This window comes from Sphaeramia orbicularis, chromosome 12 (assembly GCF_902148855.1).
Source record: "Sphaeramia orbicularis chromosome 12, fSphaOr1.1, whole genome shotgun sequence".
Lineage (NCBI taxonomy): Eukaryota > Metazoa > Chordata > Actinopteri > Kurtiformes > Apogonidae > Sphaeramia > Sphaeramia orbicularis.
Window position 1 is genome coordinate 35,978,652 of NC_043968.1, and position 13,384 is coordinate 35,992,035.

A 13,384-nucleotide genomic window follows, 5' to 3' on the forward strand; every position below is an offset into this window, starting at 1 on the left:
GACTTTACCGCAAACTGTTGCGCACTGTTTGATGAGTTTTGTAAGAACAAGAGAGATTTTTTGTTTTTTTTTGATTGATTGATGCCTTTATTTTGATCATGTAAATGACAATTTAAAAACAGAAATGCAAATAAATGATAATCAAGAGAATGAGAACTACACAAAACGGTAACTTAAAACTGTAATGTCTTAAGCCTCAAAATTTACATGAACGAAAAGGAGTAGGAAGAAGTATAAACTGATATAATCATTAGATTAGAACTAGAGATATATTTAATGCTTTGGTGGTGTGGCACAGCATTTTGTGAATAATGTGTAGAGTTTTGCAAAAATAGTTAAAAGTCTTTGGACTTTGGATCATTTATTTCCACTATGGACTTCAAAAGACGGATAGTAAAGATGCAATAGTTACATCTACAACAAAACAAAATAGACCTAAATATGACGAATCCTCTGTGATACAGGTCCTTTAAAGGGGTCATATTTTGCTAAACCCACTTTTATCAGTCTTTGGTTCATTTATTTGTGTATTTGGACCCTAATAGCTGATAAAGTTTGAATGTGAACCCTCCAGATGCTGCAAAGCTATCTTTATATTCATTTTGGCAAAAATTGAGTGGATTTCTACAACCTGTTTGAATTCCTGCTTAATTTGTTACGTCTATAACTAGTTACGTTACGACATTTGCACATATAAGGTCAAGACTTCCAACAAACATTTCTCCGTGTACGACATAATTGTTTGTCAACAGCAGCGTTGTAGTCCATACTGAGAATATGTCCAAACTTCGAGCTGATTACCTAAAATGTTCAGTTGGTCGAATGGGACAGAGCAGCACAGCCAACAACCTGGAGGGGGTGGGGTTTGAAGTGGCTCATTTGCATTTAAAGGGCCAGCGCTCAAAATGACCGTTCTGGTGTCATTACTCAGAAATAGGGTTGAAGATGGAACTTTGGAGTTGAATTAATGAAGAATTCAGACCCAAGCAGAGCATTTACAGTTTATGTAGACCACATGGAAATGTTTTAAAATGCATAATTCCATTAAAAAAAAGAGCTAAATATCACTCCTTTAAAATTCCAAACATATCATCACTGGTTTAATCAGTCTATGTTTTTATTTGTTTTGTGGTGGAGTACTGTAAGCATATTTCTACCAGTACACAGTTTTCAAGTTCTAAGAGCTGCTCATAATAATATACATTGTCCCCTCTTTTGATTGTTATCTAATATTCAAATTTTATGAGGTCAATGCATTTTTCATGACACAGCACATATTTGTTTGATATTTAAACAGACATGGCTCTGTTTTCTCTCATGCTCTACTTAAGCAATCATCTAAACGTGCTTGAACGCTTGTGTATTGCTTTCATGTAGTGCGTGTGCAAGTAACAAGAGCAGGATAATGTGCAAGTGTGCCTTTAGTGTCATGTGGAACGCAGCACAAGGGGACCTGAAAGCTAAATGAGTCTTTATAAAGAGAGTGAATAATGTAAAGCACAAATCAACACAAATACAACACCAATACAACACAATGAAGCTGACCCACTTCTGTGCTTCGTGCTCGCCTGTTGTGTCTTTAGAGGTTCGACAGTGAATTACCTGTCTCGCTGATACCCACTTTCATTACGGCCTGACATTCAGCGAGTGTGTGTGTTTGCATGAGCGTGTGCCAGTGTGTACCTGAATGTCACAGCGTAATGAGAATGGATATGACAGTGACAGGGCCATCAACGAATGGAGCGCCAGGACTGCCTCCCTTTTTTCCTCGTGACATGTGGTGCGTACGTGCCACTGAACACACACATACAAACACACACACACTTACACCTACACACACACACACACACAATCTTGCTCCATCTAAGACAGTAGGGTGCAATAGAGCCAAGACAATAACCAAACTCTATTTACTAGACCTCATTCCCTCATTCGGACCCGAAGTAATTACTTTTAAATTGCAAAACTGAGGAACATTAACAAACGGATGCGGCAATTTAGGTCCGCCTGGGGCTAGACAGCTTGTTTTCAAATGGAAATGAAGGTATTTTGCCATTGTCCACTGCAATATCGTTGTGTTATGGTTTAAGGCTTTTTTCTACGCGCCTGATAAAAGCGAGGGACACTGGCAGTGTTTACCCGGCCCATTGTGGCAGACGACTGCTCAGAGCGAGGATAATTCTAGCTTAATACTAACACTGTCGGAGGAGAGTGTCACTCCTTCTACTCAGAAAGACAGACACGCTGCTGCTGCTGCTAGGCCATATAAATCAACACAGACACTTCACTGATATTCGCAGTGTGACAACATAAACAGAAAATCCCTGCTCTCGCACACATCCACAGACGGACGGAGGGAGGAGCATCTGTTCTCGTCGTGTCAGGGTCAGAACACATCAATAGTAGACGTGATTATCATGATCAGCTCTAATGAGGGGGCTACAGGGGTGAATGCCACTTGTCTTTTTTTTCTTTAACACAGCCTGTTATTACCACTTTTTGTCTCTATGTCTGACTCGTACAAGCGCACATTCACATTTGTCGTACACCGTGTAATTCTCTTCCAATCACAGCTGCCGTCACCCTGCCCTGTCATCGGCCTGACAAGAATGCCCCAAAACCTGGGGAACACAAAGGAGCTGAAGCCCGTTCCCCATTTACGGCACGGCCGGGGTCGCTGTGCAGCTGATGAGGTCTGTAACACCGCCTGCCCACTGTGGCCCGCTGTGTCAAAGGTCTCACTTTTCTCTCACTGTTTTTTGGGAATTTGCCAAACTTTGTCTACTTTGAAAAATCTGTGAGAAGCGTAAAAAAGGAGGGAAAACAAGACAAGCTTTTTCGAGGCACATAAAGCAGTCTGGCTTTTAGAGTATTGTTCCAACATGATGCGACTCAGCAACAGCACTACCACAGAATGTGCATACCCACTTTTTGGACCCACCGACCTACTATTCTACATCTTTTACCAACGCACATCTTACCAGGCTTCTATGATACACTGACAATTCCGCTCTTCATAATGGGGACTGCATATTTAGTTGCAAAAAACAACACTGGAGGTTTTTTCTTTTTTCATTTCAGCATCTGTTGTTGGCAAATGCTAAAGGATAGAAAATCAAATTTTACACCAGTGTTTCCCAAAGTTTTATCTGAGAACCTGTTTCCTTGGAGGACAACTATAAGAATAATAATGTTGGTAATTCATGTTGACCAGAAAATTTATTCTACAGCACAAATCAAACCTCATGTGACCCCTGGGTCTTGAATTCAGATGTGTCATTGCTAAGAGAGGGTTTGACTGTAAAATAATAAAGGCAAATGTCATAATTAGGACTGTCAAAATTAACGCGTTAATGTGGATTAATCCATCATCATGATTAATATGATTAAAGATTTTTATGCAATTAACCCATTTGCAGCACAGAATGACTCTGAACATCTCTGCCAACGCATCTGAGGCAGTTTGTCCAAGTAAAGTTAGCATCACACATGAATAAATGGGCAGTTGATCTGGTAATGACAGGCAGCAGAACCAACCCATAAAGATGGAAGACACTAAACAAAACGCTGGCCCTCTGGATGGAAATATGAGGACAAACAAAGAACAAGACGGAACAGTTGTTTCAAGTTGTTTTGATGAAACTGCTGAAGGTGTTTAATAAACATGTTAAGTGCATATATATTCCCTTATTTCTTGAGTCTGTTTGCTCATGCAAAATGAAACACAATTAACATAGATTAAAAATGAATATTTAATCATAATTAATCAAAATTAATCCACAGCAACCCTGTGATTAATCTGATTGAAAATTTTAATTGTTTGACAGCACTAGTCATAATTTTGTGTTGTAATAAGTATCATTGCAATATACATTTTTCTGTCGTCGCATTTATTATGTTTACACATACAACCTTAGGCTTGTTTTCATTTAATTTTGCCCCCAATTTTTTTTATCCTGATAACTGTTTGAAAGTTCTAACTCTAGATTACTGAAATACTCTTTTGACCATAAATAACCAGAAAAATTAGATTTTCTGATTTGACATTTATTGTGATGATTATTGAAACAAACTGACATGAATATTTTTATCACATTAATATTTTTGGGAATATCATATAGCAGCCCTAACAACAGGTGCATAAAATCACCAGGAATAAGATGTCCTGCAAGCTGCAGGTGTAATGGTCCAACGTCCCAATACTTGTGTCCATGTAGAGCACATGCATGCATCCCATCAAATCTTACCGCACATGCTCTAGATACTTTCGATGCTCTGAGGTTTCAAATGCTCTTTAAAGCCGTCACTCATCATTGCTTGCTGTATGTTCACATTGGAAGGTCTGCTTTGTCCACATATACTGACACATTGGCACGATCTCATCTATAAATGTATCCTTGATCTGTTTCCTTCATATCCTCAAAACTACATCTGTCAAATATGTACAGCTAGTTACAGTCTTTAGTCTAAAGATTTATTACTTCTGTCCGTTTCACAGGTCTGAATTGAACCGGGAAAACTTCCAGCTTCTGCTTGGAATCAGTTACAAAATGACCTGAAACTTAAGGAGCTGGTTTCATTGAAGACTGTTAAGGCAAAAACACACCAACACGACTGTCGATCATCGCCAGAAAGGTAGCCCGACTGATGAGTCGGCTCTCGTCTCCCCGACGTGGTCAAAAAAGTGTGGAAAACACACCAAATCGACTATCAACTTCAGCATACATTCTGCGCTTGCACGAAACGTAAAACAGGAAAAAGACGGAACATCTCTCTAGACCAAAACATAGAGTTCGCTGTCATCAGTCGTTGTCAGCAGAGAGCGTTGAGTAGTCCAGAAGGGTTGTTGTTGTACTTGTTGAACGGATGGTTAGTAATAAGAAGATACTGATGCTGTCAGTTCTCGAGCTTCTTCTTGTGGAAGAAGAAATGTGTCACAGCGAAAACTAAGGAGAAATCGCACTATGCTAACAATACTAATAGTGCTCACTTCATGGAATGAATGAAGTCCATAGTCAACACTGACTGTTACTCATTCAGATACGATATGAGCAGTGAATGACCTATTATAGAAGACAATAATAGTGTGAAGAACCTTGGCATAGTTGTATTCACATGGAAACTTCTCATTCACTGATTCACTAGTCAAGGGCTATCCCTCCACCAATCAGATCGGTCCGACTGAACTACTGGTAGTGGCCAATTACACATGTTGAATCGGCCAAAAAGACTGTTGACGGCATTAATGATGGCCGATCGCACAGGACACACCAACCAGACTCATGTCACCGACCTCACCAGACTGCCCGACTGCCGAAAATCGGGTTGGTGTGTCTTTGCTTTTAAGGACTTTAAATGCCATGGGGGCAGAGACATCTGGTTGTAGATGTTTTGCTTAATTCATGTAAGACTTAAACTATTATCTTTGCACATAGTGGTTGATACTTGCCTTGTCTTTCATATGACATCAGTGTATATGTATATCTACCCTGTCTGTAACCTGCTGAACTGTGCTGCTGCTTATCTTGGCCAGGACACTCTTTTAAAATAATTTTTTAATCTCAACAAGTCTTTCCTGATTAAATAAATAAAAATAAATAAATACTCCACAACACCTACTTGTTACAGGCTTGTCTATCTTGCTGCTTTCTGTCTTTAAATATGGCTACAGCTACTTCTGTTTACTCTGTACAAAACACCCCATGTGCATGGCTGCTCTGATGGTTAGCCTCAACTTTCTCCCAATTTTTCTGTTCTGTTCTTCTTGTGTTCTGTTGTAAGTGCTTTCTCATTCAAATTGAGACTTTAAAGTTGCAGTGTGTAGGCTTTGGGTGATCGGTGTGCAGAAATGGAATATATTATTGTTAATTAGTTTTTATTAGTCTATAATCACTTACAAATAAGAAATGTTTTAGCTATTACATCAACAAAGAGAGCAGGTGGTCTCTACAGTGGCCCAGTACAAACCAACAACTGGCTGTCTTTTACCATTTTCATTTTTCTAATGGCAATTCTAGGTTCTTCTACCCGCCTGACAGGGGGACACAGGGCCTGAATACCACTTAATCCTACACAGTGCATCTTTACTGATATTACAAATGTGTGATTATGCGATATATAAATAAAATTGACTGGGCTTTATTCTCTGCAAGCAATTTTCTTACTCTTAAATTCCAGCATCCGCATACAAAACACACACTGCTGCTGTCTTTTATATTCAATCCAATGGTGGCAAGACAGTTGAAAAGACATTTGGCAGTAGTTATTATGTGGTTTCTAAGTGAACACATGCACATTATTAAGCACTGTGTTAAGACGTCTGTACTGTTAGTGAAAAAGAAACAAATTTAAGGCAGCCTGATGATGATGATAATGATGATGATGATGATGATGATGACGCCATGTTTCAATCAAAATACTTTTGCAGGTGCTGTGTAAATGTAGCAATAGCTAAACTAACAAGACTTTATTTAAGAAAAGGAAGAAAGGAAGCGCTTTGTAAAAGATCGGACTGACATTAAATTGCCAGTACATATCCAGAGTGAAGTGCATGTATAAAAAGAGTGAGAACATAAGTGCCAGAGTGAGAAAAGAGAGAGATTGAGAAAGGGCAAGAGTACAGTACCTCCATAGTCTGAGACTGGTGCATGGCTTTGATTGCATTCTGTGCCATAGCTCTGGTGGAAAACGTGACAAATGCACATCCTGTAGGGAAGGGAGGGCAAGGGAGGGATGGAGGGACAGTGGAAAGGAGGAGGGGGAGGGCAGAAGGGCAGGAGGAGGAAGAGGAGGAGGAGGAGGAGGAGGAGGAAGGGGAAGACAAGAAAGAACAAAAACAAGACAAAAGGGTTGGACACGTCGTTGTTATAAAAAAACCCAAAACAGAGATTGATACAGAGAACAGCTCACAGGCGGACAACATTGTTCTCAATCGCTGTAGAAACAACACAGTGTCATGACAACCACAACCCTTCCCTGACCCCATCCCATCTCCTCACCCCATCCACAGCCACCTCAGGACATTTTAGACAAAGATAATGACTTCCAGGCCTTTTGGACCGGCTGGTGATGGCCTTTTCCTCATAATCTGTTCCTGTCCCTGTCTTTTGTTTTTTTCCTCTTGCTCCTACACACTGACTGAATTAGTCATACCTGAATTCAGCCACTCTCTCTCAACAATCCCACAATGTAAATCGCTTCAAATTTGCATGAAAGTGATTTGAATTCATTTGGGTCTGTATTGTGTGTCTGATTGGGTGCCCGCTTTCCTTCTTTGTCGAACAAGAAAGTGATGTGGTGGAGGCATTGGTGGTGAGCTGGGGTGAGACAAAATATCTGCAGGGGCTAAGGAAGATGGGAATCAAATAGAAAATTATATTATTTCAATTCACAGAGAGACGACGACATGAAGAGGACTGGTCCGCCTCCATCATGACTGACAGTGACTTTAGCCAATCAAGATTGGATGGAGCCAGATTTAGTTTTATCGGTTTGCTATTGGTTGTTTGTGGGTTTGGGGATGATGCAAGGTTGTGTTTGTCTGGCTGGTTAGAGAGTGATTAGAGTCGATAATGTGAGAAGTGCTTCAACAGCCCCCCGGGCTAATAATATGCTAACAAACTCACCAAGCCATGTTAGCGCAGCCAGGCCTGAACTGATTACATGCATGCTCTCACACAAACACAGACACATACACACATGCGTTCAGGTTCGGCTGGCTGACTCGTGGCTTGGCTGCAGAGGAAAAAAAACTAATAGCTGGGGTCGTCAGATGGCGTCTACCTGGCAGTGTGGACAGGATGAAAAGGCAGAGAGAAAAGAGGAAGGGGAGGATGGATGGACGTGGCGGTATTGCAAAAAAAAAAAAAAGAATTAGAGATAGCAGAAAAGGGGGAGATGCTGAAAATAAAACGTGTTTCAGGAATAGATGAGATCGTTGTCTTCATCCACGTCTATTAAAGGCCATTTGTTGCTGTGATAGAACGAGGCTGAGAGTGACGGATGGACAGAGGCTTTTCACAGAGAGCAGAGACATGCCCTTGAACTGACCATGCATAACCTGTTTTTTTTTGTTTTGTTTTGTTTTTTTTTTAACCATTTCAGTTTTAGATTTGACTAGAATTCTTCCAAGCAAGGCTAAAACTGCATAGCATCCTAACAGAAGAATAAAGTGTCTTTAAGTTGTTATAGGCTCTGATGTAGACTTTTAATGGAATACACCATCAAACACTAGGATCACAGATGGAGGACGAAGTATAAATGTGTCTGTTTTCAATTTACCCCCTTTGTACATGTTTTTGAGAATTGTCAAGGCTTTAAACGCCTGTATTTCCAGTCATTTGTCTAATATTTAGGCATCTGTTATAGTTTACCTTCAATATACAGCAGCCTTACTGACAACATTGAAAAGGTAGAAAGTGGTCTGGTGGTGCTGACCTAGTAAACACTCTGATTTGTCCTTTGCGTTGCTGGGCAGCTGTGCTGGCTGCTGTTACCATAGATAGGACATTCAAAAAGGGGTCATTTTTTCAACTGATTCAAGGGACTGCCTATTTTAGACGGGCCACAATCTGTCATTTAACCACTTCCTTTCCAGGAGGTTGCCCCATCCTCTGCAGTACTGCTGCCCCAGAACTAGATCAGTCCTGGAGGTAGGACTTGGATTTGGGGTTGGCCTGGTACATTGGGCTCTATTTATAAACCGCTGCCTACGACATCAGTGGAAACTCCTTTTTCTCACATTGGAGCTTCTAAATAAAGAAATCCTGAACTTCCTGATTCATTAATGTCCAAGTTGATGATAATTATGAAATAAAAAATTAGAGTAAAAGCTTCCTGGCTGGTTGGTGCACGTCTTATTTTTCACAGTTGAGAGATGGGACGTGGCTTGAGCACTAAAAATACCTCACGGGCCGCATTCTGTCGTCAGTGGAGAACCAAACAGTCCTTTAATGAAAGTAGGGTAGCTCCCAAGGCCCAGCCATCCACTGGTGGTGTGATCCATATTTTATTAATAGCGGGATGGTGGAGCGCTCTTCTGATTGATACCACGATTTAATAGGAGCTCAGCAGCACAGCTAGGTGGGACTTAGGGCCTCTGGGACTTGCAGGCACATAGAAATCCTAAAAGACCTATTTATTTCCAACCTGGTTAGGGTTGTTTATTTACTAGCCAGGCCTAAACTGGTCCACCAGCATTTTCTCTTTAACTTGCGTCAGCTGCTAAGTGGCTTATATTAGATCTACACAAACTAGGATTTGGCCATCGCATCTGAAATATTTATGAGGACAAAAGAGAAGAGCTGAAAAGGGCTGGAAGAAGGAAAGGGAAGGGAAGGAAGGAGGTCGATGTGGGATGTCTGGGAAAAAGAGGACAAATTGGTGTGAGAGAGGATTCTAGGACAGCCAATGTGAATAGATAGCAACAGGGAGAGTGGTGCTATTTGAAGAAGCAAAGGAGCATGGGAGTTTGAGTTTGTAGTTTGAGGCAAAGATTGGTTCTAAGTAAAGACAACCTTGTGCAGAAAGAGAGAGAAGGCACATTTAGAAGATAAGACTCAAGTCAACAATAAAACATCCATAACATGTGACGACCACAGAAAAACAAAACAAAACTATACGACAGATCCACATTGAACCTGCGTGACGATGACAGTGACAGCTCATGTGACAGGAGGAGGAATAGGAGGACAGAGAGTTTGGGTTTCAAAAGCCTCTCCGTTTCCTCAGCACATAAAAACCACAAAGGGAAGGGGGGAGGGGAGGCAGGGAGTAGGTGAGTGTTTGTGTGAGGTGGAAAGGTTGATGATGGAAGGGGTCCCTGTGCTACTGCTATAGCTATCTACAGAGGTTCAGCAGTAGAGATGGGATTGATAGATGTGGAACTTGCAAAGACCTGGTTTTAGCTCAACCTTGTGAACCTACTCCTGTAGCTTTAGTCATTTTCCCTTTGTTTTTGTTTTAAGCAAGTATTCAGTCAACTTTACCCTGTTAATAGGTCTGATTTTGGTTTCTGATGTTGCTCTACAACTCTTGGTTTTGCCATTAGGCTACATTAACAAATATACAATGAACACCATGTTTTTTTGTCATGCAGATCATTTGTTGATGTTAACTAACCCCATTTATAACATAATGACTTTCTTAGTTGCTTATGCCACTTCTCCACTGACAGTTTCAGCTTGAGTTCTTGACTTTACTCAGCTTTGCTTGGTTTTGCCAGAAACATGGTGCATTTTCACTGCAGGTATAATACCCCTTCAGTATGGGTGCATCTTCAGTGTGACTGCAGCTACTGTATCGTTTCCAGAATAATTAATAATTATATGAAGTGTATTTTGGTGTGAGAATATAGTTGTTTACATTTAGAAGTTGTGGGGTCCATTTATCAACATAGAGACTTGATGCTTTATAAAACAGGTCATTAGTTTGGTTTGGTGTCATACGTATTGACCAAGGGGGACGGACCACAGATCCAAAATGTAGCCATTGTGGATGCATCTTAAAGTTGTAATACCACTGATGGCTGCAAAATGTCCTGGCTCTTATAAACTTACACAGAAAACACTAACTCAATAATTTTTTTTTTTTCCAGGACTCATTCTGGTTGCATCCATTTTATTTGGAACCTATAACAAGTGATCCATCTTTGAATATTTCCATTCATTAACGAGACGTCAGGCTGAGCGTTACCTCACCTCTGACCCCTCTGACTCTTTTAGTTCTTCCTCTTTTGTTCAAATATGGTTACTTATGGCTCCAAAACAATGGAGAAAGTCTGGATCACCCAATCGGCGATGTGCACGATTTTTATGTCCCACTGAAGGATTAGTATCTGATAGCACCTGGTGGTCCTTGCTCTCGAATAATGGAAAACAAAAAAAGTCAAGGCAAGTTGAGCTTATACTGTCAGTTGAAAAATGGAATGAGATCCACGATAACAGCCTGTTCACTGTTTTCTATGTAGAGGTCTTTGGTCTTTACACTCCATCTTGAGCAACTCAATACCTCTACAGCAACAACATCAGCAAATGTTATCTTAGAAAAGCAGTCAGCGATCAACAACAAATGACTGGCTTCGTGCACAAAATAGACTTTAACCCAAGCATGTGCAAATCTTACATTATCTGTTACAGCACATACATTCTGTATAACTAGTTGCTCATTAGCATACCTATTAGTAGCATATTGGACTTTTATTAGCTATTATGAAGCACTTAATAATAGAATATGCCACAAAAAAAGCCTATTGTATTAGAGTTTTCCCACTATAGCCACTCTCTTATTAAGTAAAGAAATTACTTGCATAAATGAAGATGCTTAATTTGCTTTGGTCAATATGGGCCAAATAAGGTGATAGAAACACAGCAATATTAATTTTCCATTAATAGCATCTGTTTTAAGTCTGGTCTGGTTTTAACATTGCAGGTCTCTTCTTGACAGTAGAGTGTCTGCCATAATGTGACTTTTTGCTGTATAAAACATAACCTTATTCAGTGAACAAATGCAACAGAGCAGCTTGTTTCCTGATTTAGGCTGTAGGTTTAAACATGCCCTCAGCCTCAGTGTGGAAGTATTAGAGAGCTCTGAACTAGCTTACGGTGAGGCTAAACTGGAACTGCAGGGAAGGTGAAGGATATGAATGGAGGTTAGGAGGGCAGAGGAGGAGGAGGGGGATGATGGGGGGCTAAGGCTGAGAGAGCAAGAGGGGAAGAAAAAAAGAAAAGAAGAGAGGGAAAAGAGATATATAGAGCGAAAAGGAGAAGCATGTATTCACAGTGGCCACAACAGCCTCCAGATGTCGCTCCACTTCATTTGTATTCATATGACTCATTGGAAACCTTGAAGAAATTGTCAACTGTGTTTCAAGTGGCAGCTGGTCTGACACAACGCCCTCAAAATGAAAGATAATTTTATTGTTGAGGTAGAGCTCAGAGAGAAATGCCATTTTTTAAATGAGCTTCTGAGTCTTTGGAAAAAGATGCAAACCTGAGAATACTGGATCAAACGCAGATATATACGGATCAACGGCATCAATGCTTGTCTGGTTTTGTTTCTAGGAGGCTTCTGACTGAAAGTCATACTACCAGATTGATTTTCTGCTCAGTGGCGTTATACAGACGTGTAGATGTGGTATGATGGTCATAAAATGTACACACAAGAAGCTGATTTGTTTAAACTTTTTCTTGAAGTTTATGTCGCCAGATGATCTTTGCGTTTTTCAGATTCTTACTGCAAGGAGACACTAATCACCAACATTCACAGTAAACAATGTCTCCGTATGACATTGACAGTTTAGGGAATACTTCTAAGAAGAAAAAACAGAGTGTCACTACACAAATGAGGTGCCAGTTGTGCAGTAAAAAGAGAAAAAAGAGGTTTTCACTTAAAATCTATTATTAAAATCTGATATTTCACCTCTTCTGATTTTTCAGACTGTTGGTGATTAAATCCTGTGCCGCTTATACAAACAGTTATAATAACAAGTTCTTATTAATGTAGGTAACTTCATATATCGGTTGAATATGTGATCAGCTGTTAACTTGAATCAACCAGCCCCTTGTTTCTCACACAGTGATGAGGAAAAGACTTCTTCTGTGGCTTTATGTTTGAGTCATGACACAGGTAAATTTAATAAAGAGCAGCAGCTGCTGGAGGCCGTTCTGGTAATATTTTACATGAGCAGCTTTAAGTGTGCATAAAATAGAGTCGGAGCGACACACACCTCTGCTGAGTCCATCAGGACCTCGGAGGATCCGGCACTCCTCGATCTGTCCGAACGCAGAGAACATAACTCGGATGTCGTTCTCGTTGCACTTCTTTGACACCATGCCGATGAACAACTTCCTGTCTTCCACCGCTGCAGAACAAGCGAGGAGGAAAATGAAAAGGAAGACAGTGAATATACAAGAGGTTCAGTCATTGTGTGTCTACTTTTGTTGAATCAGCTCTATCAGTTGTAACTGTAAATACACTTTGTTATAAATGGTGCATCTGTTGCATCATGTTTCCTATTAAAAACACTTAAATTATGTTAATTGTAATTTTGAGGTGGTACACATGTAAATCGTTCACAGACATCTTCTTTCCCTCCACCACAAGACCCTTTAACTCAGTTAACAACAGCATTACTATGTTTTAATGGTTACGTTTAGGCACAAAAAGAGGACTGTTCTGTTTCCTCACACCACATTCAAGACACAGATTTTTGTAATATAATGCAGAAGACATTACGTTTATTATATTAACCCTTTCATGCATGAACAATGAGAACCTTAGTCAAGATATTTTTCCTGAGCGTTTTTATTCCTCTTTAGGCATGAAAAAAACAATACAATCCAGTTTTGTTTTTTGTTTCTTTTAAGGAGTTACAAAAATGTCCACT

The 13,384-nt window shown here is 40.1% G+C and overlaps 1 protein-coding gene across 13 annotated transcripts in view; it reads right to left on the reverse strand.

Annotated features, from left to right (window-relative positions):
- The window catches only part of celf2 (cugbp, Elav-like family member 2), a 249,899-nt gene that overhangs the window by 41,481 nt on the left and 195,034 nt on the right, over positions 1 to 13,384 (reverse strand). For all 13 annotated transcript variants that reach the window (XM_030148793.1, XM_030148792.1, XM_030148789.1 and 10 more), the window contains 2 exons: positions 12,725 to 12,859; positions 6,626 to 6,705 (listed from right to left, as the gene is read on the reverse strand). In XM_030148793.1, the coding sequence (XP_030004653.1) occupies positions 6,626 to 6,705; positions 12,725 to 12,859 (215 nt within the window). The remainder of the gene's footprint in view (positions 1 to 6,625; positions 6,706 to 12,724; positions 12,860 to 13,384) is intronic.